Consider the following 22,397-nt stretch of genomic DNA (forward strand, 5'->3'; position numbering starts at 1 on the left):
TTTTACACAAAAAAAGATGTGAATGTCATGCTTGGTTCAATAGCTATTGGAGAGAGAAACCCGAATATGCACCGAATATCAGATAGAAAAATGTTTGTTTTCCTCAGTTGTGGAGCAGACCGAATTCCGTGAAATGAGAAAGGAGGCAGCGACACAGACAGAGGCCATTCACATCTCCCAGGCTCCAAAAGCGATAAAGGAAAAAAGTATAAAAAGAAACAGTTGTTTAATTAACTGTGTTTACTCTTATCAGTGGTCTGCACTGACGGTCTGCACTGCTTATATTATTAACACATTGTGAACTAAACAGCAAGTTGTCTTCAGGTGTGACAGAAGACTAGCCTAGGTCAGCTTCAGACTCATAAAATTTGAATAGAAAGTATGATTTAAAAAAAAATGTTTTTGAACTACATTTAGTTTGTCCAAAGAATTGCCATCTTTACCTTGAGAAAGGGTGTCCAAATAGCCGCCTTTATTATACAAGTATATAAAGGCCAGGAAATAGTCTACAGCCGATGCAATGAGAATAAGGTGTTGGCATCTAGATACAATTAGAGGTAATTGTAGGCTACAATCGACCTTTAAATAAAAAACTAAACTACAGTACCTACCTATAGTACCTACCTATAATCAAATGCTGGTGTTACACTTTTAATAGCCTACAGATAGTCCTACAATAAAACGGAACACACTCAGGCATGCGAAATGTTTGACCGTCCTGCATTAATGGTATGGTTGGTTGGACTTTTTGTGTGTAAACTAGCCTACTCAAAATAGCTACCAAGGCTGGAGAGAGGAGCCTTTGTTTTACCCGTGCGGATTTACGTTCTCAACTTCCTAAAGTAAATCCCCATATCTACCAAATGCTATTAGGTGGCCTATCTAAATCTGAACTCTTTAATAAAAGGTTACGATCTCATATTGTTATATTAAAGTAGCTGAGCGAGAAACTAGTAGGCTCGTTTTGACTGGTGCTTTGTTCAGAAAAGCGTCAACATCTGCCAAGCGAGAGATCGCTTTTTACCCCAACTACCTTTAGAAGGTTCACGAGATAAATTGTTATTCCACATCTACAACGTCTCCGTGGTCATTGTCAAATTAAATATTACTCTCAGTCTCACCTCTGTTATGGCGTCAATCGGTTAAAATTCAAGTCGGATCTGCTCCCCTCGCCCGAGTCTGCTGATGTTCACGGTCGGTATCCATTCGAATTACGGGAAGTGAAGTGCCCCTCCCCGCAGAGCTCCAAATTACCCCGGGCCTCTTACCGGGGCCATGGTCGTTTGGGCTGCTAGGATCAGTTTCAGGCTTGATCGAGGTAATGATGGGGATGGTGATTATGTTGTTCAGAATGATAATAATAATGATTGATGACAGGCTTAGTGATGATGATAGCCTGCCCTGACCCTTAGTATTATTCAAAGAGGCATGGCAGAATTATTTAGGTTACTTTCAACTATCACCTCCACCCCTCATACCCTTCTATGTTAAAAGCAACCCATAAAATCCCTCGAAAAATAGTCTAATATTCATAGCCTATTTGTCACCCTTTGACATTCACCTACAGATCTGTTATCGACATATGATCATTTGTTTTATGAGTGTAGGTCACAGGTGAATTGTGTGCCACTGTTCCATCCATACTTAATCCTGCATTCAAGTAACTGTCCAGTGAAAATCTCACTTTTAAAAGTGAATATTCTGTTAACTCATACCCAAATAATGTTGTTGACTCACCCTATGCTCACATTTGTGGCCAAAGCATAATTTTGAGGGGGGAAAAAAACACTTCAAAAGCCCCACCTCAAACTTGTATCTATTACCTAATTGAGGATGATGTGAGCTGGCCAATCAGCGGTCTACTCACATTATTATTTTTTTAACGATCGATTATTTTCAGGCCTCAGCTGAATCTGGTAATGAATGGTGTGGCTGTTGAACAAGTTGAGGAGACAAGTCCTGTGTAGCCCAGTTAGGGTTGTGAGTTCAATTCCCATGGGGAACCAGTATGAGAGAAAGAAAAGGTATGAAAATGTATGTACTCTTATCCAGAGTGATTTACAGCTCCGGATAAGAGCGTCTGCTAAACGTAAAAACGAGACCTAAATTACTTGGTGTTACCTTAGATCGTAAACTATCATATGCTCTGCTTTTTGACACCACACCCCATATAGCATGTTCTGCAAGCTCTAGTTGTGTCTTATCCTGATTATTGTTGAGTCACTTCACGTTTCTACAAGAAACGTTAAATGTGTGGGAAATTCCAAATGGTTTGCTGAGACAACTTACATACAAGACTGACACACACACTTACCCCACCAGACATGCTACCAGGGGTCTTATCACAGCCCCCAGGTACAGAACAAATTCAAGGTAACGTACAGTATTATACAGAGCCATGAGTGTCTGGAACTCTCTTCCATCTCATATAGCGCAAGTGAACAGCAAAACTGGTTTAAAAAATAAAGCGACACCTCACGGCACAATGCCTCTCCCCCCATGTGACCTGCTTGTTGCGTGTATGTACTGACATGTATGTATAACTGATAGATGCACACACACTACATGTACATGTTTTTAAATGTGTGTCAATTGTAAAGTGTTTTGTCTGTAATGTCTTTTTCGTTGTGTCGGACCGCAGTAAGTCTAGCTGTTTCCATTGGCGTCGGCTAAAGGGGATCAAAAAATAAAAATACACCCACACCAAATAAAAAATGGTAAGGAAAACCATTTATCTCATATTGTAATTAATTATAGACCGTACCTCATAAACATCTGGAAACACTGGATAGTTACTTTAACGTAGATGTACACTAGGTGGCAGCGATGTCCTATACTTCTGCGCTAAGCAACCTTGAAAGACAATTTTGTTTGGACGCAAATTAGTAGCTGTTAAATCAAGCACATATCTCAGCAGATATATGAGACACGCCCCTATTCCATCTCGAACTAAATTTTGACATTATTTGTAAATGCTGCCTTTTCACACAAGTTCAAAAATACAGGTTTGAATTTATGCTCTTGAACGCACCTCGCGCTGGGGTCCTCGACTGCAACGGAAGTGACCGGTGTTTTTCTGACGGTTATTGCTATCAGAGATCATTTGGGACGTCCATAATCCTAAACCCTAACCTTAACCCATTTTAAATGGAAACGTAAATGGGGATCCCAAGGATCCCAGATTGCATTTTCTGACAGCAGCTAATTTTAGCATCAGCTAGCCAGTCCCGGCTAGTGCTATCTGGAATCCTTGGGACGTCCCTACGCTAACCAAACCCTTACCTAACCCATTTTACATTTAAATTTCAATGGGGGATAGGGACGTCCCAAGCATTCCAGTTTGCTCCCAAATGGCTTTGTTCAAAATGCTTAAAAGTCGATATTGAACCAAGGAAAAATTGCAAATCTCCAATGCAAAGCCACAAAGTAGGGTACCATATCTGCCAGATCGTGAAGAGCATACTAATACTTTTTTTACCTGGACAAATTATTAGATCACCCGTAAAAAAAGAAAAAAATACGTTTCTTTTTAATGCACTGCAAAAATGACTAACTATTTATTGTTCATGCAGTGAATCCTGCAAGAGGATTCACCCTCATTTGTATAATTATTTTGTAATATATCTGCAGGTAATCGTTGTTTTGAGCAAAAAAAAAAAAAAAAAATCAGTAGAAGCTGTATGTAAATCAGGGAGCCAAATAAACGTCGCTTTCTGGTTTTCACCGATGCGATTCGGGTTCCGACCAAAAAGATCCGTTCAAAAAGAACGACCCATCACTAGCTAATGTTAGGATCAGCTTTCCAGTGGGACGGTCAGTGCTATCCGGAATCCTTGGGATATCCCCACACTTAACCATAACCCTCTTTCCATTTTAACTTCATGGGGTAGGGACCTCCCAAGGATCCCGGATAGCACGGACCCCATTCGGACATTGGAGTGGTTGTGAATCCTGGTTGTCGTAACGTTCGCTGAGGACTTTCCCACCCTTTATACGCCGTAAACTGTAAGACTGCTGCTACGATCCTTACCAACGGGTAAGTCATTCAACGCACGGTGAAGTGCCTCGACACCCTGCTGTCCTGTTTACTCGCCAGGTCAGTGGCTCCTTGGCAAACTGCTAGCCCGCTGCTAACTACTGTCGTCAGCTAGCTGTCATTGTGATGGTGGGGGAAGGGTGCTTTTTTTTTGTACAGCAGTGGCAAATTAACGGATGGATTTCTAGAGATTGGCTGGGGAAACATTGACAGTTACATTGTAAATTAACCGAGGGAAATCATGTGAAATAGCTTTGTGTCATGTTGTCATTTGCTAGTGTTGTAGTTAGCTAGCTAGCCAGTTTTAGCCGGGATGCCACCGTTCCACAGACTGCCTGCCAGTCATATATATATATATATATATATATATATATATATATATATATATATACTTTTTTTTTGTAAGTGCCTGTCATTTAGTGGGACAGCAGAGAAACCACTAGCAGCTTCTAGACTGGTTTAAGAGTTGTAACACAGTTTTATTGCATATGATTGCTCTTCATTCCCATCAATCTTCCCTTTTATAATTCATTGATGTGAGTATCAAACTCAGTTTCTTTGCATTACTTTTTGACTGATATACTGTACCAGTCAAAAGTTTGGACGCCTACTCATTCAAGAGTTTTTCTTTATTTTGTACTATTTTCTACATTGTAGAATAATAGATAAGACATCTAATCTATGAAATAACACATATGGAATCATGTAGTCATCAAAAAAGTGTTAAACAAATCCAAATATATTTGATATTCTTCAAAGTAGTCATGCTTTGCACACTATTGGCATTCTCTCAACCAGCTTCACCTGGAATGCTTTTCCAACAGTCTTGAAAGAGTACCCACATATGCTGAGCACTTGTTGGCTGCTTTTCCTTCACTCTGCGGTTCAACTCATCCCAAACCATCTCAATTGGGTTGAGGTCAGGTGATTGTGGAGTCCAGGTCATCTGATGCAGCACTCCATCACTCTGCTTCTTGGTCAAATAGCCCTTACACAGCCTGGAGGTGTGTTGGGTCATTGTCCTGTTGAAAACAAATGATAGTCCCAATAAGCGCAAACCAGATGGGATGGTGTATCGCTGCAGAATGCTGTGGTAGCCATGCTGGTTAAGTGTGACTTGAATTCTAAGTAAATCATGACAGCGTCACCAGCAGAGCACCATCACACCTCCTCCTCCATGCTTCACGGTGGGAATCACGCATGCAAAGATAATTTGTTCACTTACTCTGCGTCTCACAAAGACATTGGAACCAAAAATCTTAATTTTGGACTCATCAGACCAAAGGACAGATTTCCACCGGTCTAATGTCCATTGCTCGTGTTTCTTGTTCCATGCAAGTCCCTTCTTATTATTGGTGTCCTTTAGTAGTGGTTTCTTTGCAGCAATTTGACCATGAAGGCCTGATTCACCCATTCTCCTCTGAACAGTCGATGTTGAGATGTGTCTGTAACTTGAACTCTGTGAAGCATTTATTTGGGCTGCAATTTCTGAGGCTGGTAACTCTAATGAACGTATCCTCATGAGTGCCAGTTTCATCATAGCGCTTGATGGTTTTTGCGACTGCACTTAAAGAAACTTTCAAAGTTCTTGAAATTTTCCTGATTGACTGACCGTGTCTTAAAGTAATGATGGACTGTTGTTTCTCTTTGCTTATTTGAGCTGGTCTTGCCATAATATGGACTTGGTCTTTTACCAAATAGGGCTATCTTCTTTATACCACCTCTACCTTGTCACAACACAACTGATTGGCTCCAACACAACAAGAAGGAAAGAAATTCCGCAAATTAACTTTTAACAAGGCACACCTGTTAATTGAAATGCTTTCCAGGTGACTACCTCACATGAAGCTGGTTGAGAGAATGCCAAGAGTGTGCAAAGCTGTCATCAAGGCAAAGGGTGTCGATTTTGAAGATTCTCAAATATAAAATATATTTTGATAGTTTAACACTTTTTTGGTTACTAGATTATTCCATGTGTTATTTCATAGTTTTGATGTCTTCTCTATCATTCTATCATGTAGAAAAATAAAATAAAAACCCTTGAATGAGTAGTTGTGTCCAAACTTTTGCCTGGTACTCTAGGTGCTAATGTTGCAAGTGGAAGCTAGCCTGTTGAGAATGACCTGGGGTCTGACCTGCTGTTTCTGCATCAGATAACGCTACATTTGCTGCTTTTGCTTTAAACAACAAGTTGTCTAATGGAGAAACTGACTGATGCATGCCTGATCTGCAAAATTGCACATTGGCCCACGTTGTTTTAGAAATCTTTGGTCAGTGGGTCATAAGAAAAGAAATGGGTCTGACCATTTTCCAAAACTTTAGGGTCCACTGTTGTCGAGGATTTCTGTGGTTACTTTGTGCAAGTTGTGACTCTCCAATGATATGGGCCGGCATTCTCAGTTGCTAAGACACAGAATAAGAATACTAGAATGGAAATTAACCTTCTTATGATGGGATAAAGGTCAGCCATTTTATTCAGGGAGTTAGTCAACCATAGTTTGCCAGTGCTGTGATAAGATATTGTGTCAAATAATATATTTTAAAGGTGATTTATACTGAAAATGTGCATAAAACCTGTATAAACTGTATTTATAACTATATGACTATTTTAGCTTGACAATAATTATATTACGTAATTTATGTTATAAACTGGGTGGTTTGAGCCCTGAATGCTGATTGCCTGAGAGCCATGGTAAATCAGACCGTATTCCACGAGTACGACAAAACATTTATTTTAGCTGCTCTAATTACATTGGTAACCAGTTTATAATAGTAATAAGACACCTCGGGGGGTTTGTGATTTATAGCCAATATACCACGGCTAAGGTCTGTGTCAAGGCACTCCGCGTTGCGCCATATACCACACCCCGTTGGGCTTTATTGCTTTACACCATGCCCAGAATGGACGTGCGCCATCGTGCAGAAATGTATTTTGTCCCCCCCCCACCAAACGCGATCACGACACGCAGGTTGAAATATCAAAACAAACTCTGAACCAATTATATAAATTTGGTGACAGGTCGAAAGCATTAAACATTTTATGGCAATTTAGCTTGCTAGATTGCAGTTGCTAGCTAATTTGCCCTGGGATATAAATGTTGAGTTGTTATTTTACCTGAAATGCACAAGGTCCTCTACTCGGACAATTATTCCACACATAAAATGGTCAAACGAATTGTTTCTAGTCATCTCTCCTCCTTCCAGGCTTTTTCTTCTTTGGACTTTATATGGCGATTGGCATCTAACTTTCATAGTATTTCCATGACCGACCTAAGTTCATCTTTCAATCACCCACGTGGGTATAACCAATGAGGAGATGGCATGTGGGTGTCTGCTTCTATAAACCAATGAGGAGATGGGAGAGGCAGGACTTGCACCATGTTACCACCTTACCACCTTCCGGAGACACCTGAAACCCCACCTCTTTAAGGAATACATAGGATAGGATAAAGTAATCCCTCTCACCCCCCTTAGAAGATTTAGATGCACTACTGTTCCACTGGATGTCATAAGGTGAATGCACCAATTTGTAAGTCGCCTTGGATAAGAGCGTCTGCTAAATGACTTAAATGTAAATGTAATGTTCAGCATCACAAATAGAATTGACTTCTATTTTAGCACTTGGCAATGCAGACACTCGTTGGCGTGGCGAGCAGTGTGGGTGCAATGATTGAATAACGTATGTACACATTTATTTTGCAAAGCTCGCGCACACGACTCAAGCGGAGTGATCAGCATGTAAGTATAACATATGTCTTAATCCCGATTTTACTTATGCAGGAAAATAAAAGTATGTCTCTACTGCCATTCATTCCAATTAGACTGGTTTGGAATTCTCCCTGGCCAATATGGGTCCATTTTTACCCCCATTCTGGCCATTCTGGAACATTGACGGTTAATGACATAGCCCCTCTTGTAATTGAATAGGATCTCTATGGGCTAAGATTTGTTTGAGAAGCTTCATGTTTAGTGGAGTGTGACGGCAGGACCTGCCATATCCTGCCCCATCACGTCTTTAAGACTGTGGCTGCACAGTGTTTTGTAACTCAGAACTGGGTGAAGAGGAACGTACTCGTGCACTTGTGTGCGTATGGCAATAGATAACACGGCGGGGTCCTAGGGTTCATTTCTTATTCTCACTTTCATTCTCAACCCTTTTTCTAGCTATTCCACCACATCCTTCCTTCCTTTCGCTCACTTTCACTCAAATGAGAACTTACGTGAAATGAAATTAGTTCAGTAAAACAGTTAAGAAGCAACTGGCAAGAGAGGACTACTAGAGCAAACTGAACTCCCATGTCCCATTTCAGCACCTAGCCTACATGTAAAGCCAACCTCACATGACCTGTTCTCTCCTCTTCCACCCCTCAGTGTGCGGCCTCATTGTGGATCCCCAGCCCCAGAGAGCGGCGGGGGGGAGGCAGAGGGCACAGCGCTAGCAGGGCCATGAACGTCACCGGGTACCAGCAGCAGCAGGGGGGTTTTCGGACATGCCGAGGCACACTCAGGGAGAGGGATCCTAGGCAGGGTGTGGGCATGGAGACAGCCTGCTGCCTGGCCCCTGGAGCCCTGCGCAGACTGATTGAGCTGCCGTCTCCCCCGCTCAACCGCCACCAGCTGAAGAGACTGGAGGAACACAGGTACTGTGATAGAAAAATCGAATATTTACCTTTGATCCGATGATCATATGTGTTTTATACATGTTTTATACATTTACATATGTCCCCATTACCAGTAAAACATAATCAAAACCTATTTCTTTCACTTACTTGCTGTGCTGTTTCGTTGTACATTTGTTCAGTCATTTCATTCTCAACCAGGATTTCATCATACATGTCAAGTTTCAGCTCTGTCTGTCCGTGGCCTCTCTTCCTCGGTGCGCACTGTCACTGTGTCCGTTTCCATCTTGTCCATCTGTGTATGTAACATTTCACGTAAACCCTGTTTCTTGTCTGCATCGAAGTAGCGGTCCTTGTACCTAGCATCGAGCATGGTGGCGACACAGTAAAGAGGCTTAGAGAGAATGCCACCGAATCGCTTGTTCACAGTCTCTAGTAGAGTACTCTTCCAACTTAACCCCACGGTCTGTCTGCAGTTTTGTTGAGCAGGCGTTTCAATGCCACGACAGAGGGTTTCACGTCCGCTGCAGACGCAGTTGATGAGCTTATTTCTCCATTCAGTTGTTCGAATGGAGCTAGGGGTGTGTTCATGTTGCCAAGTTTCAAACATGTTCTCAAATGCCATTGAAATGGCAGCAGCGGTATGAGAACCAGCACATTCTTGAGTATGTATTACGGCTTTCCTCAGTAGGAAATCCTCGTCGACCCACTGTGCTGTCAGACTCGGCATACTCATGGGGCTGACATCGCTGGTCCAAACGGTCGGGATGGCGGGAAGCTAATAGCAGTGATGCCCATAGCAAGTAGCTCATGGATGTGCGTTTTCAACAATACTGTGTAACTCCGGTAGGGCAACATCTGAAAAATAGCGACTACTTGGTAGTGTGTACCGGGGGCTCGAGGTGCTCGACCAGTCGGCGAAAGCCAACAGCATCCACGACAGAGAACGGTTGATTGTCAAGGGCAATGAATTCCATTATCTTGGCGTTAATGGATTTTGCCTTTGAGTTGTCTCGCTGAAATCTTACTCTTTCAAGGACTGCTCCACTTGTTAACTGCTTGATCCACACAGCCGACATTGTGGGCTAGGTTAGGGATGCTGTGTTGCACGTGTATGGCCTGTCCCTTTGCGGAAAATCCAATTTACATCAGAGCCTGCATTGTTTGCCGAGCATTACAAAGGGAACAAATGATTGGATCTCGAATACATCCTTTAGATCATTCAGAAGATTTTATTTTGGTATGTTATTGTTTTTCCGCACAATCAATCATACACTAAGTGTACAAAACGTTAGGAACATCTTCCTAATATTGAGATGCACCCCCTTTTGCCCTCAGAACAGCCTCAATTTGTCGGTGTCAAGCGTTCCACAGGGATGCTAGATATTGTTAGATATTACTGTACTATCGGAGCTAGAAACACAAGCATTTCGCTACACCCACAATAACATCTGCTAAATACATGTCTGTGACCAATGCAATTCGATATGATGCTTCCCACAGTTGTCATGTTAGCTGGCTGTCCTTTGGGTGGTGGACCATTCTTGATAAATACGGGAAACTGTTGAGCGTGAAAACCCAGAAGCGTTGCAGTTCTTTACTCAAACCGGTGCTCCCTGGCACCTACTACCATACCCCGTTCAAAGGCACTTAAATATTTTGTCTTTCCCATTCACCCTCTGAATGGCGCACACACACAATCCACGTTTCAATTGTCTCAAGGCTTAAAAATCCTTTAACTGGTCTCCTCCCCTTCAGCTACACTGATTGAAGAGAATTTAACAAGTGACCTCAATAAGGGATCATAGCTTTCACCTGGATTAGGCTGATCCGTCTATGTCATGAAAAGAGCAGGTGTTCCTAATGTTTTGTCAACTCAGTGTACATCTGGCCAATATACTCAACCCACTGTAAGTTTTCTGTACAATGTGGGGAATTCTGAACAATTTGCCAAGGCAAATGTGTGTAGAGCCATAAGAAGATTCTGCTTCGCATTGAATATATATATATTTTAAGTCTTTGCTGCATTCCCTGGCCATCAAGCTGTCCATATAGTCAAGTAGGACTTTTACAGGATTGCAGGAAGAGTAGGCTGCAGTCAGTTGACTGCCAGCGATACTTTGCTAATCTCAAATGAATCAGTCTAGGCAACATGATTAAAAAGTAGAAAATTGACTAATTCATCTCGCAGATTTTCCAAACGTGATTGGCGCTATAGATGGGACACATATCCCCCTTTCAAAGACCCTCTGGACCAAATGACGGAGACTACGTGAATATACAATCTTATTAAGTATAAACACACAGGTAGCTATTGAATACTGTCGCCTGCACTTTCACCAAACCAAATCATTTCCCGAAACAGTCATTCAATTCAATGATCTTTCTTGATCTGGGACTCCCATGGTCGTTACAACTAAACTACTGTCACACCCCTCACAGTCCAATTAGTGCAACCAATGACAATAGTGTGTCTACATAACCTGGTTCAAAGTATTCATGACATTACCCTGAGGAAGGCACAGTGATGCCGAAAACGTTGGTTAATACCCATTAAATCGCTGGGAGTTTATACACGGAGTGTGCGACATTCTTTATTTTTATAGTTTATAGTTACAACTAAACAGAACACATTGTTGCCCGTGTTGTCATGAAAAGCACTTTGTAGTCAATCAATTATTATTCCTCCAATAGGATATGGAATGGGCCTACCACTGCCATTGTGACACAGGCTACTACAACTTACATGTTAGGTTATAGCCTTAACATGTAATATCACCCGCGTTGCCATAAAAGTGCTCTGTAAAGTGAAAGCGTTATTACTATTCACCCGTGTGTATAAGCTCGGCCTATTACATATTGGAATTGTGCCATTTCACTTACGCATTGAATCGGTCTGCAATTTTCTGCCAGGCTCACTCTGGCTTTTGCGGCGGTCGGTGTATTACTTTTTGGGTAAATATGGGAACGTATTCGTTGTGTGTTACAAGAAACAACTGTTCGAGAACAATATTTCACAAGTCTAGGTCTTTTGACTCCATGTCTATCGTTTTTTTTTTCTGTCCTCATCATAATTACCTTTTTGGAAGTTAGGCGCACGCGCCAGTTGTCAGGTCAACCAATCTGCGCTTCGCTTCGCCTAGTAACTTAAACGAGAAGCAGCCGTTCCCGGTACCAAGAAATCCCAGACTCCCTTATCTGGTTAAAAGAAGCCGAATATGTTCAGGGAATCTTGAATTTGTTAAACCTTCTTTCTGGGATACTCCACTTGTTCGCCCTCTACAGGTACAGCAGTGCAGGTCGCTCCCTGCTGGAGCCCCTGATGCAGCGCTACTGGGAGTGGCTGGTGGGCCGCGTGCCAGCCTGGATCGCCCCCAACCTCATCACCATCGTGGGCCTGGCCACCAACGTATTCACCACCCTGGTGCTGGTCTACTACTGCCCCACCGCCACTGAGCAGGTAACAATGGCAACAATAGGGCACCTGTCCAGGTAGTGTGTACGTACTACTGTACTGCCCCACCGCCACTGAACTGGTTGGTTATACACTGCCTGGCTTAGTCCCCTGGACAGGTACAGTTTGAGGGTTCAAGTAAAATGCTACCATATGGTATTTACCTGTACAGACAGTTGTTTCGTCTCAAGGTTTTTTTCTCTATTAGCAACCGTTTTCATGGTCTCTTTGTTTCCCCTCTCTGCTGTCAAGGAGAGTTTTGGTATAGCTCAGGCTTTCTGTTCTGGATGAACACCCCGTGCCCATAGCTCATACAGCTAGTCTGCACCTGATTCCACGTCCCCCAGCCCCCTTCCCGGCCCACACGCCACACCAGCACCACAGCAGAGATGAGTGCATGCTAAGGACAGGGAATAGAGAGGACACAGCAAAACATGCAAACTGTTAAGCTTATTAGTAGTTCCCCTCTAGAACCGAAAGCCTACAGTAACTTCCCACAAGGGAATATAATCGGTGATATCAGACTTCAAAGTACATGGAATTAGATTACATTCAAACAAATATTTTGTATACAAGAGCCATTACCAAACAGCCCAATGCAGTATAATGCATTTTGTTCGTCCATAGACCACCATGTGCTTTGTGGGTTTTAGCTCTGGCTGTTTTCCTACAAGTTCAGTCCACAACACTAGTCTGGACTGGACTTAGTCTCTACTTATTTTATCATAGAAAGGCCAGTCTAACCATGGAAGAAAACATGTATTAAGCCTATAATATTGATAAGAATTCCAGCTTTCCCAGCTAGCAGCTGACTGTATATTTGACCGTTGAATCAACTAATAACTTCCAAAAGTAGGCCGAGCGTTATCTGCAAGGCACAACATGGCCTCATCTTAGGGGTGTCTTTAAATGCCAGTGTTATTCTACCCTGGTCCTGGAAGCCCATAGGCCGTGCAGGTTTCTGTTCCTGCCCAGCTGTAACACACCTGATTCAAATGATCAAGGGTTTGATAATTTGTCGATTAGTTGAATCCAGTGCTGTGATGGAACAAAAGCCTGCACACCCTGTGAGTCTCCAGGAGGCAGGATTGAAGAGCTTTAATGTCAGCTGACTTCCCCTGTGCTGCTAAAGCAGACTACGGCCTTAACAGGCAGCAGCTAAAATGTGGGTTAGAGTAGTTAGTTAGGAGTGTAATTAGGAGGATCTGCAGGGCGTAACTTTGTTTTCCCTTTCTATAAATAGTGCTCTGTCTCTAGTTCTCCTCCTCTTCCTGTTTCTTTTTTTAGGACAAAGGTTGAGAAATGGCTCTGCGCGCATGTACTGTATGCTCACAGTGTGGAGAAACTGGGGAGAGTGAGACAAAGAGAAGAGGGACTTCAGTTGAGCTTAGTACAGAGAAGACAGGCTTGGTAGGGTACTAGCTCTAGAGGGAGAGGTGACTATGTACAGATGTCCTAATTATATTGCCTTTACAATGTCCATACTCATTGTTGTAAGCATGATTCGACACATGACATCACAGGTCTTAGTTATGTTAACAGGATGCTAAAACATTAGTGGCAGCACTGTTTCACAGCCCAGAGAAAATTGTATTTACCTAACATGCTGCAGTAGTCAGTGTCCTGTTTTCTGATGGCCCAGGTCAGGATCGTTAAGACTGCCCCGTGGCTGTGGGTGTATTAGTGCTCTATAGGAGTCTATGTGGGTCCCGTGTGGCTCAGTTGGTAGAGCATGGCGCTTGCAACGCCAGGGTTGTGGGTTCTATTCCCACCGGGGAATAGAACCAGTATGAAAATCGATGCACTCATTGCTTTCTGTAAGTCGCTCTGGATAAGCGCGTTTTCTAAATGACTGAAAATGCCAGGCGTAATGAGTAAACAGTAAAGCTGACACAGGGTGTCGTGTTCTCTTTTGCCGAGTTTCTCACCATGTCGTGTTTGAACAGAAAGTATACTTGCTCTAGGGGCTCTTAGTTTCACAGCCCTTGTTAGATTTCTCACGCCATTTTTAATTCCTAATCACATGTTTCATGAGAACAAAGAGGCAGTCGGTAGATCTTTCCACCCTGCTCTACTTTTCAACATCCCCTATGCCCAACGAACAAACTTTCCTTTCGCAAACCCCCTCCCACTCCCCATATCCCTGTTTTTGGTGAGAGGGCCTGAATTAATTTTTAAAAAGCGTAATTTATCAGGGTTTGAGCCAGATTGTGACACTCTGCAATAACAGGGTTATTTATATGAATGCCAGATTGGCAAGCCTGTAAATTGTAGGCCGTGTCATATTCCAGTTGGTTTTAGTCCGTGTATAAGCTGCTGTCAGCTCATCATAGACCCACTGAGTACAGAACAGGAAATGAAGGCAGACAACATTGATGATGCTGTCAAACTCTCTCCGTGCTGATTGGCTAATGAAGGACCAAGCTCTGCAGTGTTCCAAAGCTGTTGAGAGGGAAACAAACTATAGCAAGTTCACAAACATCTCTCCTTTGTGTAGCTGTAGCCTACATCTGCCAGAAGATCATATTTTTTGTCAGATGATGCACTATTGACGATAATACCCACTGGTTCTCAAAGAGCACAACTTCTAAATGTCTTGTGGAAATTACCCTACCATAACCAAACATGTTATGACTTCCTTTCTCCCAATGGAAAAATATAAGTATTCACCAATTCCCCCATTTTTGTGACTTCCTTTTTCTTCAGGCACCTCTGTGGGCATACCTTCTGTGTGCTGTGGGTCTGTTTGTGTACCAGTCATTGGATGCCATTGACGGGAAGCAGGCCAGACGAACCAATAGTAGCTCTCCACTGGGCGAACTGTTTGACCACGGCTGTGACTCCCTCTCCACAGGTACAGCTGCCCCTCTGTGTGTCTGTGGGTTTGCCCTATTAGGATTTCATTGAATCTGTGCTTCTATTTCCTCTCTCTCTCAGTGTTTGTGGTCCTGGGCACCAGTATAGCAGTGCAGCTGGGCACCAACCCTGACTGGATGTTCTTCTGCTGTTTCGCTGGCATGTTCATGTTCTACTGTGCCCACTGGCAGACCTACGTCTCTGGCACCCTGCGCTTTGGCATGTGAGTTTGTCTGCGCTCCAGGGAGAGGAAGTTGGGAGACAACTGGGTTAATAGTAATAATAGATTTATACTGAACAAAAAAATAAACGCAACATGCAACAATTTCAAATATTTTTCTGAGTTACAGTTCATATAAGGAAATCAGTCAATTGAAATAAATGAATCTCCTACTTTATGGATTTCACATGACGTGGTCACAGATGCCTTTAAAAAAAGGTATGTCGTGGATCAGAAAACCAGTCGGTATCTGGTGTGACCACCATTTGCATCATGCAGCGCAACACATCGCCTTTGCATAGAGTTGATCAGGCTGTTGATTGTGGCCTTAGGAATGTTGTACCACTCCTCTTCAATGGCTGTGTGAAGTTGCTGGATATTGGCGGGAACTGGAACGCGCTGTCTATCCAGAGCATCCCAAACATGCTCAATGGTGACATGTCTGGTGAGTATGCAGGCCATGGAAGAACTGTGACAATTGTGTACAGATCCTTGCGACATGGGACCGTGCATTATCATGCTGAAACATGATGTGATGGAGGCGGATGAATGGCACGACAATGGGCCTCAGGATCTCATCACGGTAACTCTGTGCATTCAAATTGCCCTCGATAAAATGCAATTGTGTTCGTTGTCCGTAGCTTAAGCCTGCTCATACCATAACCCCACCTGTGGTTGTGAGGCCGGTTGGACTTAGTGCCAGATTCTCTAAAACAACATTGGAGTCGGCTTATGGTAGAGAAATTAACATTAAATTCTCTGGTAACAGCTCTGGTGGACATTCCTGCAGTCAGAATGCCAATTGCACGCTCCCTCAAAACTTGAGACATCTGTGGTATTGTGTTGTGTGACAAAACTGCACATTTTAGAGTGGCCTTTTATTGTCCCCAGCACAAGGTGCACCTGCATAAGGAGCATAATGTTTAATCAGCTTCTTGATATGCCACACCTGTCAGGTGGATGGATTACCTTGGTAAAGGAGAAATGCTTATTAACAGGGATGTAAACAAATTTGTGCACCAAATTTGAGAGATCTTTTTGTGCGAATGGAACATTTCTGGGATGTTTTTTTTTTTTTTTGCTCATGAAACATGGAACCAACACTTTACATGTGTCGTTTTATATTTTGTTCAGTATAGTTTGTCTGGGTAGCTATTTGGTTAAATATTTACCTATCTGCAGTGACTCGGTACAGGTGTCCTTGTATATAGCAAAGTTATCGTTACTCATTGTGTAGCTATTACTTTTATTATTACGGGTTTTACTTTTCTATTATTTCTCTATTTTCTTTCTGCATGGTTGGGAAGGGCCCGTAAGCAAGCATTTCACTGTTAGTCCACACCTGTTGTTTACGGAGCATGTGACGAGGAGTGCTACTGAAGGAATATTGAAACATACACTACTGTTCAAAGGTTTGGGATTAGAAATGTCTGTTTTCCATGAAAACATACATGAAATTAGTTGCAAAATGAATAGGAAATGTAGTCAAGATGTTGACAAGGTTATAAATAATGATTTTTAAAAATTGAAATAATAATTGTGTCCTTCAAACTTTGCTTTCATCAAAGAATCCTCCATTTTCAGCAACTACAGCCTTGCAGACCTTTGGCATTCTAGTTGTCAATTTGTTGAGGTAATCTGAAGAGATTTCACCCCAAGCTTCCTGAAGCACCTCCCACAAGTTGGATAGGCTTGATGGGCACTTATATATATATATATATATTTATTTTTTTAAATAAAATGTACCCCCTTTTTCTCCCCAATTTCATGGTATCCAATTGTTAGTAATTACTATATTGTCTCATCGCTACAACTCCTGTACCGGCTCGGGAGAGACGAAGGTCGAAAGCACTTCTTTACGTACCATATGGTCAAGCTGCTCCCACAACAGCTCAATAGGGTTGAGATCCGGTGACTGTGCTGGCCACTCCATTACAGACAGCTGACTGCTTCTTCCCTAAATAGTTGTTGTATAGTTTGGAGCTGTGCTTTGCGTCATTGTCCTGTTGTAGGAGGAAATTGGCTCCAATTAAGCGCCGTCCACAGGGTATGGCATGGCGTTGCAAAATGAAGTGATAGCCTTTCTTCTTCAATATCCCTTTTACCCTGTACAAATCTCCCACTTTACCACCACCAAAGCACCCCCAGACCATCACATTGCCTCCACCATGCTTGACAGATGGCGTCAAGCACTCCTCCAGAATGTTCTTCTTTGTGATCTGAGCACCTCAAACTTAGATTAGTCTGTCCATAACACTTTTTTCCAATCTTCCTCTGTCCAGTGTCTGTTTTCTTTTTTCCATCTTAATCTTTTCTTTTTATTGACCAGTCTGAGATATGGCTTTTTCTTTGCAACTCTGCCTTGAAGGCCAGCATCCCGGAGTCACCTCTTCACTGTTGACGTTGAGACTGGTGTTTTTGCGGGTACTATTTAATGAAGCTGCCAGTTGAGGACTTGTGAGGCGTCTGTTTCTCAAACTAGACACTCTAATGTACTTGTCCTCTCGCTCAGTTGAGAGCTTCGGTTTCTTGGCAATTTCTCACATGGAATAGCATTCATTTCTCAGAACAAGAATAGACTGACGAGTTTCAGAAGAAAGTTCTTTGTTTCTGGACATTTTGAGCCTGTAATCGAACCTACAAATGCTGATGCTCCAGATACTCAACTAGTCCAAAGAAGGCAAGTTTTTATTGCTTCTTTAATCAGACCAATATTTTTCAGCTGTGCTAACATAATTGCAAAAGGGTTTTCTAATGATCAATTAGCCTTTCAAAATGATAAACTTGGATTAGCTAACACAACGTGCCATTGGAACACAGGAGTGATGGTTGCTGTTAATGGGCCTCTGTACGCCTATGTAGATATTCCATAAAAAATCTGCCGTTTCCAGCTCCAATAGTCCTTTACAACATTAACAATGTCTACACTGTATTTCTGATCAATTTGATGTTATTTTAATGGACAAAAAATGAGCTTTTCTTTCAAAAGCAAGGACATTTCTAAGTCACCACAAACTTTTGAACGGTAGGATACATGTTTGCTATTAGTGCATCATGATTGGTTGGGAGAGCTGTGGTCAGTTGGACAGTGTTTGGATGAGGACGGTCCATAGGGCAGCTGTGTGGCGCTGTGCTTATGGACAGAGTTGATAACATCTGACTAACCTCTGCTCTCTGCCTGCTCCTCTCAGCATTGATGTGACTGAGGTGCAAATCTTCATTATAATCATGTATTTGCTGGCCGCTGTGGGAGGATCCGCTTTCTGGCAGTCACTGGTAATTCTGATTGGCTCAAACTTCCACTGATTGTCTGTTGGTAACTGAAATGAATGGCATAACTGAATGTTGAAACTGAAACAGTAACTACTATTATAACGGTGGAGTTTCCTGCATTGGTTTGTTCTAATTCTTTGTGCAGTATGATTCCTTACCATAGTAAATGCAATTTCACTTTGAGTAATGAAACAGTTTTACTGACAAGTACCCATCTTACTAACAATGTTCAGAGCTGTTTTCATGTACTTAACACTCAAGTGGTGGTGACTGGTTGTTGTTTTGTAATGAATAATATCTTGCTCTGTCACCTCCACAGATCCCAGTCATAAACATCCAGATGAAAATAGTTCCAGCCATCTGCACTTTCCTAGGCGCCATCTTTTCCTGTACTAATTACTTCCGGGTTATATTTACCGGAGGTAAGGGCAAAAATGGATCCACAATAGCAGTAAGTCAACACTCGCGCTCAATTCCAAATCGACCTGTAGCCTAGTCCCTGACCTTCATGTAGATGAGCATATCAACTTAATGGTAGTCACTCCTTGCCCTGATAGACTCAGATTTTTTTCTCTCCGTATTGCTCACATATTTCCAGTCCTTTAAGATCTACAGAAATGCCTATGGGGAAGGGGGAATCTGACAGTCCTTCTCCCAAATTCCTTTACCAACACTGACACAAGGTAGTTCTCAATCACTGTGTAGGCTTTGCCATGTACCTTCTAGAGATGGTGAAGCTAGCTTGATGCCTAAGTGCTTGTGTACTGGTTTCATCAATTTTACGGAGCTATCTATTAGCTTCATAGGAAATGAAGGATGTGTGTTAAGACTGTTGGACCTGATCTCAGTTCAGTTGGCGGAGCGATATCAGTGTTCGTCACAAGGAAGTAATTACTTTATATGTTTTCCTTCGGGAGGTACTGTATGTTATGACCCCTAGTTGTACACAAATTATATGAGGCCATCTGCGTTCTTTTAAGGTCCTTACTACTGAATAGTGTCTGTTCCAGGTGCGTAGAATTCTAAATAAGAATACTGGAAGAGATGGAGACCGGCACTGTCAAAAAAAAAGGAATAAATCCAAAACTGAGGCTTGAACGCAAAATAAAGATGTTTGTTTCGGGAACCATGATGTTTTAATAATCATAGTGCATAAATGAAAGGTGAAAACAAAACACAAATGTTTCGGCCTAAGGTGATGGTGGATTATACACACCAGCATTCATTACTGTGTGTTTTCTTTCACCCTAACTGCACTCTCATGTCATTCACATACTGTACCATTGTGGCCTATTAATGTCGTTGATTATACAGTCTCTCTCTCTTTTTTTCTCCCTCTCTTCTCCAGGGAACCAGTGTCCTATCTCCTGTGTTACATATAGGCTCAGTAATAATACTGGCCATGATGATCTATAAGAAGTCAGCTATCCAGTTGTTTGAGAAGCACCCCTGTGTTTATATCCTGGCCTTTGGCTTCGTGTCGGCCAAGATCACCAACAAATTAGTTGTAAGTGTGGCGCGCTGCTAATTGGTGTAATGCAATACCTGTGCATCCTGTGTAAATGTGCTTGGATGTAAGAACGTTTATGACGTAAATGAATGTCATCAATGAAAATGTGCTTGCTGATTGGAGCATGACTGTTGCCTGTGTCTTGTTTGTTTTAGGTTGCACATATGACAAAGAGTGAGATGCATCTCCATGATATAGCATTCCTGGGGCCAGGCCTGCTGTTCCTGGACCAGTATTTCAACAGTTTTATTGATGAATACCTGGTGCTGTGGATTGCGCTGGTGAGTACACACACACTCGCACATTTCCATGACGTAGAGGTCTATAGTATCTGAGCAAGTCCAGGGTGAAGTTATGCAACAATGCATGAGGGCATGCAATCTGCAGCACGTGTTTTAATGACAACATGTATCTTTGAAATGAACCATCAGTCTGATCATATCCAACACTAATTGTATTTCACTCTGAAAGGTATAAAGACTTACTGTGCATTTTTCAGAGGCACGTGTTTTCAGTCTACTGCCACGTTTATTTGGAACTAGTCGCAAAACCCTTTTATACTTTTATCTTCGGCATCATCTAGCCATCTACACACTGGATCCATTGTGTACAGTTGTGTTGATCAAGTTATCTTGTTTCCTGACTCTTCATTTTCTCCTCTTCTGCTTTCCATCTGCAGATCCTGTCTTTCGTTGACTTGGTGCGTTACTGTGTCAGTGTTTGCAACCAGATCGCCTCCCATCTTCACATCTTTGTCTTCCGAATCAAGCCACTGACCCCCTCCACCCTTCAGTGAGGGCACGGATGCCATTAATGTCTATCGCTCTTTCTTTCTCTCTCTCTTCATGTTAGTTAGTATGTTGTTGCTCTTTCACCATTTTTTGTATTTGTTGAGGCAGGGTAGGGGTGGATGTGTGTGGAGCTATTACCAGTAGAGGTGGTGAATGTGGGCATAAATGAAATATAATGAGTTAATAATAATGATGATGATGATAATAATAATAAGTTATTGTCCATTGTTGCTTTCTGCAATTTGTGTTGATTTCATCTTGTTACAGTAATCAGATTCCTGGACAAAAATAATGCTTTCTCTTTTTCTGAAATGAATAGTCACATTGGACATGTACTGAATGCTCTTCTCTGTGTCAGAGAGGGTAAGTAAGTGCAAGAAGACTGCAAGGGGCTTGAAAAGGTGCTACCTTATTCATTTAATAATGATCATTATTATTTTCTTATTGAACTTTAAAACAAACATTTCAAGTATTGACAGTGTGTTTGTTGGTTAGTTGTTCTCTGCAAGGAAATGTATAGCATCGAAAGAGATTTAAACAGGTTGTCAGTCTGCTTTCAGTTTTGTTTCGTAAGAGTGTCGTGTCTTTATTAAATGTATATATCATTTTGCAATATTTGCATAACCTCACTTTTCGGTTTCACAAATATCAAACTATTCGGGTGTTGGTATTTGTAGTGTTCTTTTATTTAAAAAAAGTTTTTCCTGGCAATACGGTATCTTATCAAACCTACAAAAATGGTACATTACCTTGCAATTACATTCAAATGATGGGATGATTTCTGTAATATATTACAGATATAAACTACTTGACTAAAAACAAATTCTTGTAAAGATACAAATTGTATTGCACATTTGAAAAGTGTCTCAAGCCTTGCTTCCCTGAAATGGCTCAAGCATACATTGTCTCCAATGCCACCAAAATTACAGTGCTTATTACATTTACATTTAAGTCATTTAGCAGACGCTCTTATCCAGAGCGACTTACAAATTGGTGCGTTCACCTTATGACATCCAGTGGAACAGCCACTTTACAATAGTGCATCTAAATATTTTAAAGGGGGGGGGGGGGGGGGGGGGAAGAAGGATTACTTTATCCTATCCTAGGTATTCCTTAAAGAGGTGGGGTTTCAGGTGTCTCCGGAAGGTGGTGATTGACTCCGCTGTCCTGGCGTCGTGAGGGAGTTTGTTCCACCATTGGGGGGCCAGAGCAGCGAACAGTTTTGACTGGGCTGAGCGGGAACTGTACTTCCTCAGTGGTAGGGAGGCGAGCAGGCCAGAGGTGGATGAACGCAGTGCCCTTGTTTGGCTTATGGCACTACATGCAGGTTTGCTAGCGCTTGTCTGGAGATTCTGTATATCCAGTTTAATATTGCTTTTAAATAGTTGAATGTATAACATATAATTTACATTTTTAGCAGCAAAGTTTCTTGCTTTTGAATTGTGTGCCTGTTTATTATTGTATTGTCCTGTTGCACCTCTGCCCCCAGATACTGTCGTGTTGCATTTGTCTCGGGAATGCTCAACAAAAACTAAATGCCAAGTGTTATTGAAGAAAAGTATTGTGATTTTTGTCCCCCCAAAAAGTAGTGTCATTCTCATTGGAAGCTAAAGATGTTGTCTGCGCTTGCTCATATCT

The 22,397-nt window shown here is 42.1% G+C and overlaps 2 protein-coding genes and 1 non-coding gene across 7 annotated transcripts in view; 2 read left to right on the top strand and 1 right to left on the bottom strand.

The window, feature by feature from the left end:
• The window catches only part of stk38b (serine/threonine kinase 38b), an 18,163-nt gene extending 16,869 nt beyond the window's left edge, over nucleotides 1-1,294 (bottom strand). Inside the window, exon 1 of one of the 2 annotated variants that reach the window (XM_029682768.2) lies at nucleotides 1,122-1,294. The gene's annotated coding sequence lies outside the window, so the exon portion shown is untranslated. The remainder of the gene's footprint in view (nucleotides 1-1,121) is intronic. The other variant, XM_029682769.2, reaches the window with a different exon arrangement.
• The window catches only part of cept1b (choline/ethanolamine phosphotransferase 1b), a 21,899-nt gene extending 581 nt beyond the window's left edge, over nucleotides 1-21,318 (top strand). Inside the window, exons 2-11 of one of the 4 annotated variants that reach the window (XM_029682771.2) lie at nucleotides 108-206; nucleotides 8,408-8,676; nucleotides 11,941-12,115; nucleotides 14,816-14,963; nucleotides 15,047-15,188; nucleotides 18,377-18,461; nucleotides 18,778-18,909; nucleotides 19,807-19,965; nucleotides 20,124-20,249; nucleotides 20,648-21,318. In XM_029682771.2, the coding sequence (XP_029538631.1) occupies nucleotides 8,483-8,676; nucleotides 11,941-12,115; nucleotides 14,816-14,963; nucleotides 15,047-15,188; nucleotides 18,377-18,461; nucleotides 18,778-18,909; nucleotides 19,807-19,965; nucleotides 20,124-20,249; nucleotides 20,648-20,764 (1,278 nt within the window). In that variant the 5' untranslated portion in view covers nucleotides 108-206; nucleotides 8,408-8,482 and the 3' untranslated portion in view covers nucleotides 20,765-21,318. Of the gene's footprint in view, nucleotides 1-107; nucleotides 207-3,698; nucleotides 4,097-8,407; nucleotides 8,677-11,940; nucleotides 12,116-14,815; nucleotides 14,964-15,046; nucleotides 15,189-18,376; nucleotides 18,462-18,777; nucleotides 18,910-19,806; nucleotides 19,966-20,123; nucleotides 20,250-20,647 lie in introns of those variants that run through there. The other 3 variants (XM_029682773.2, XM_029682772.2, XM_029682775.2) reach the window with 3 other exon arrangements.
• On the top strand, nucleotides 13,817-13,888 carry trnaa-ugc (transfer RNA alanine (anticodon UGC)). Its single transcript has one exon. It is a non-coding gene; the product is annotated as a tRNA-Ala (tRNA).
• Nucleotides 21,319-22,397: the final 1,079 nt, after the last annotated feature.

Source organism: Oncorhynchus nerka, linkage group LG15 (assembly GCF_034236695.1).
Source record: "Oncorhynchus nerka isolate Pitt River linkage group LG15, Oner_Uvic_2.0, whole genome shotgun sequence".
NCBI lineage: Eukaryota > Metazoa > Chordata > Actinopteri > Salmoniformes > Salmonidae > Oncorhynchus > Oncorhynchus nerka.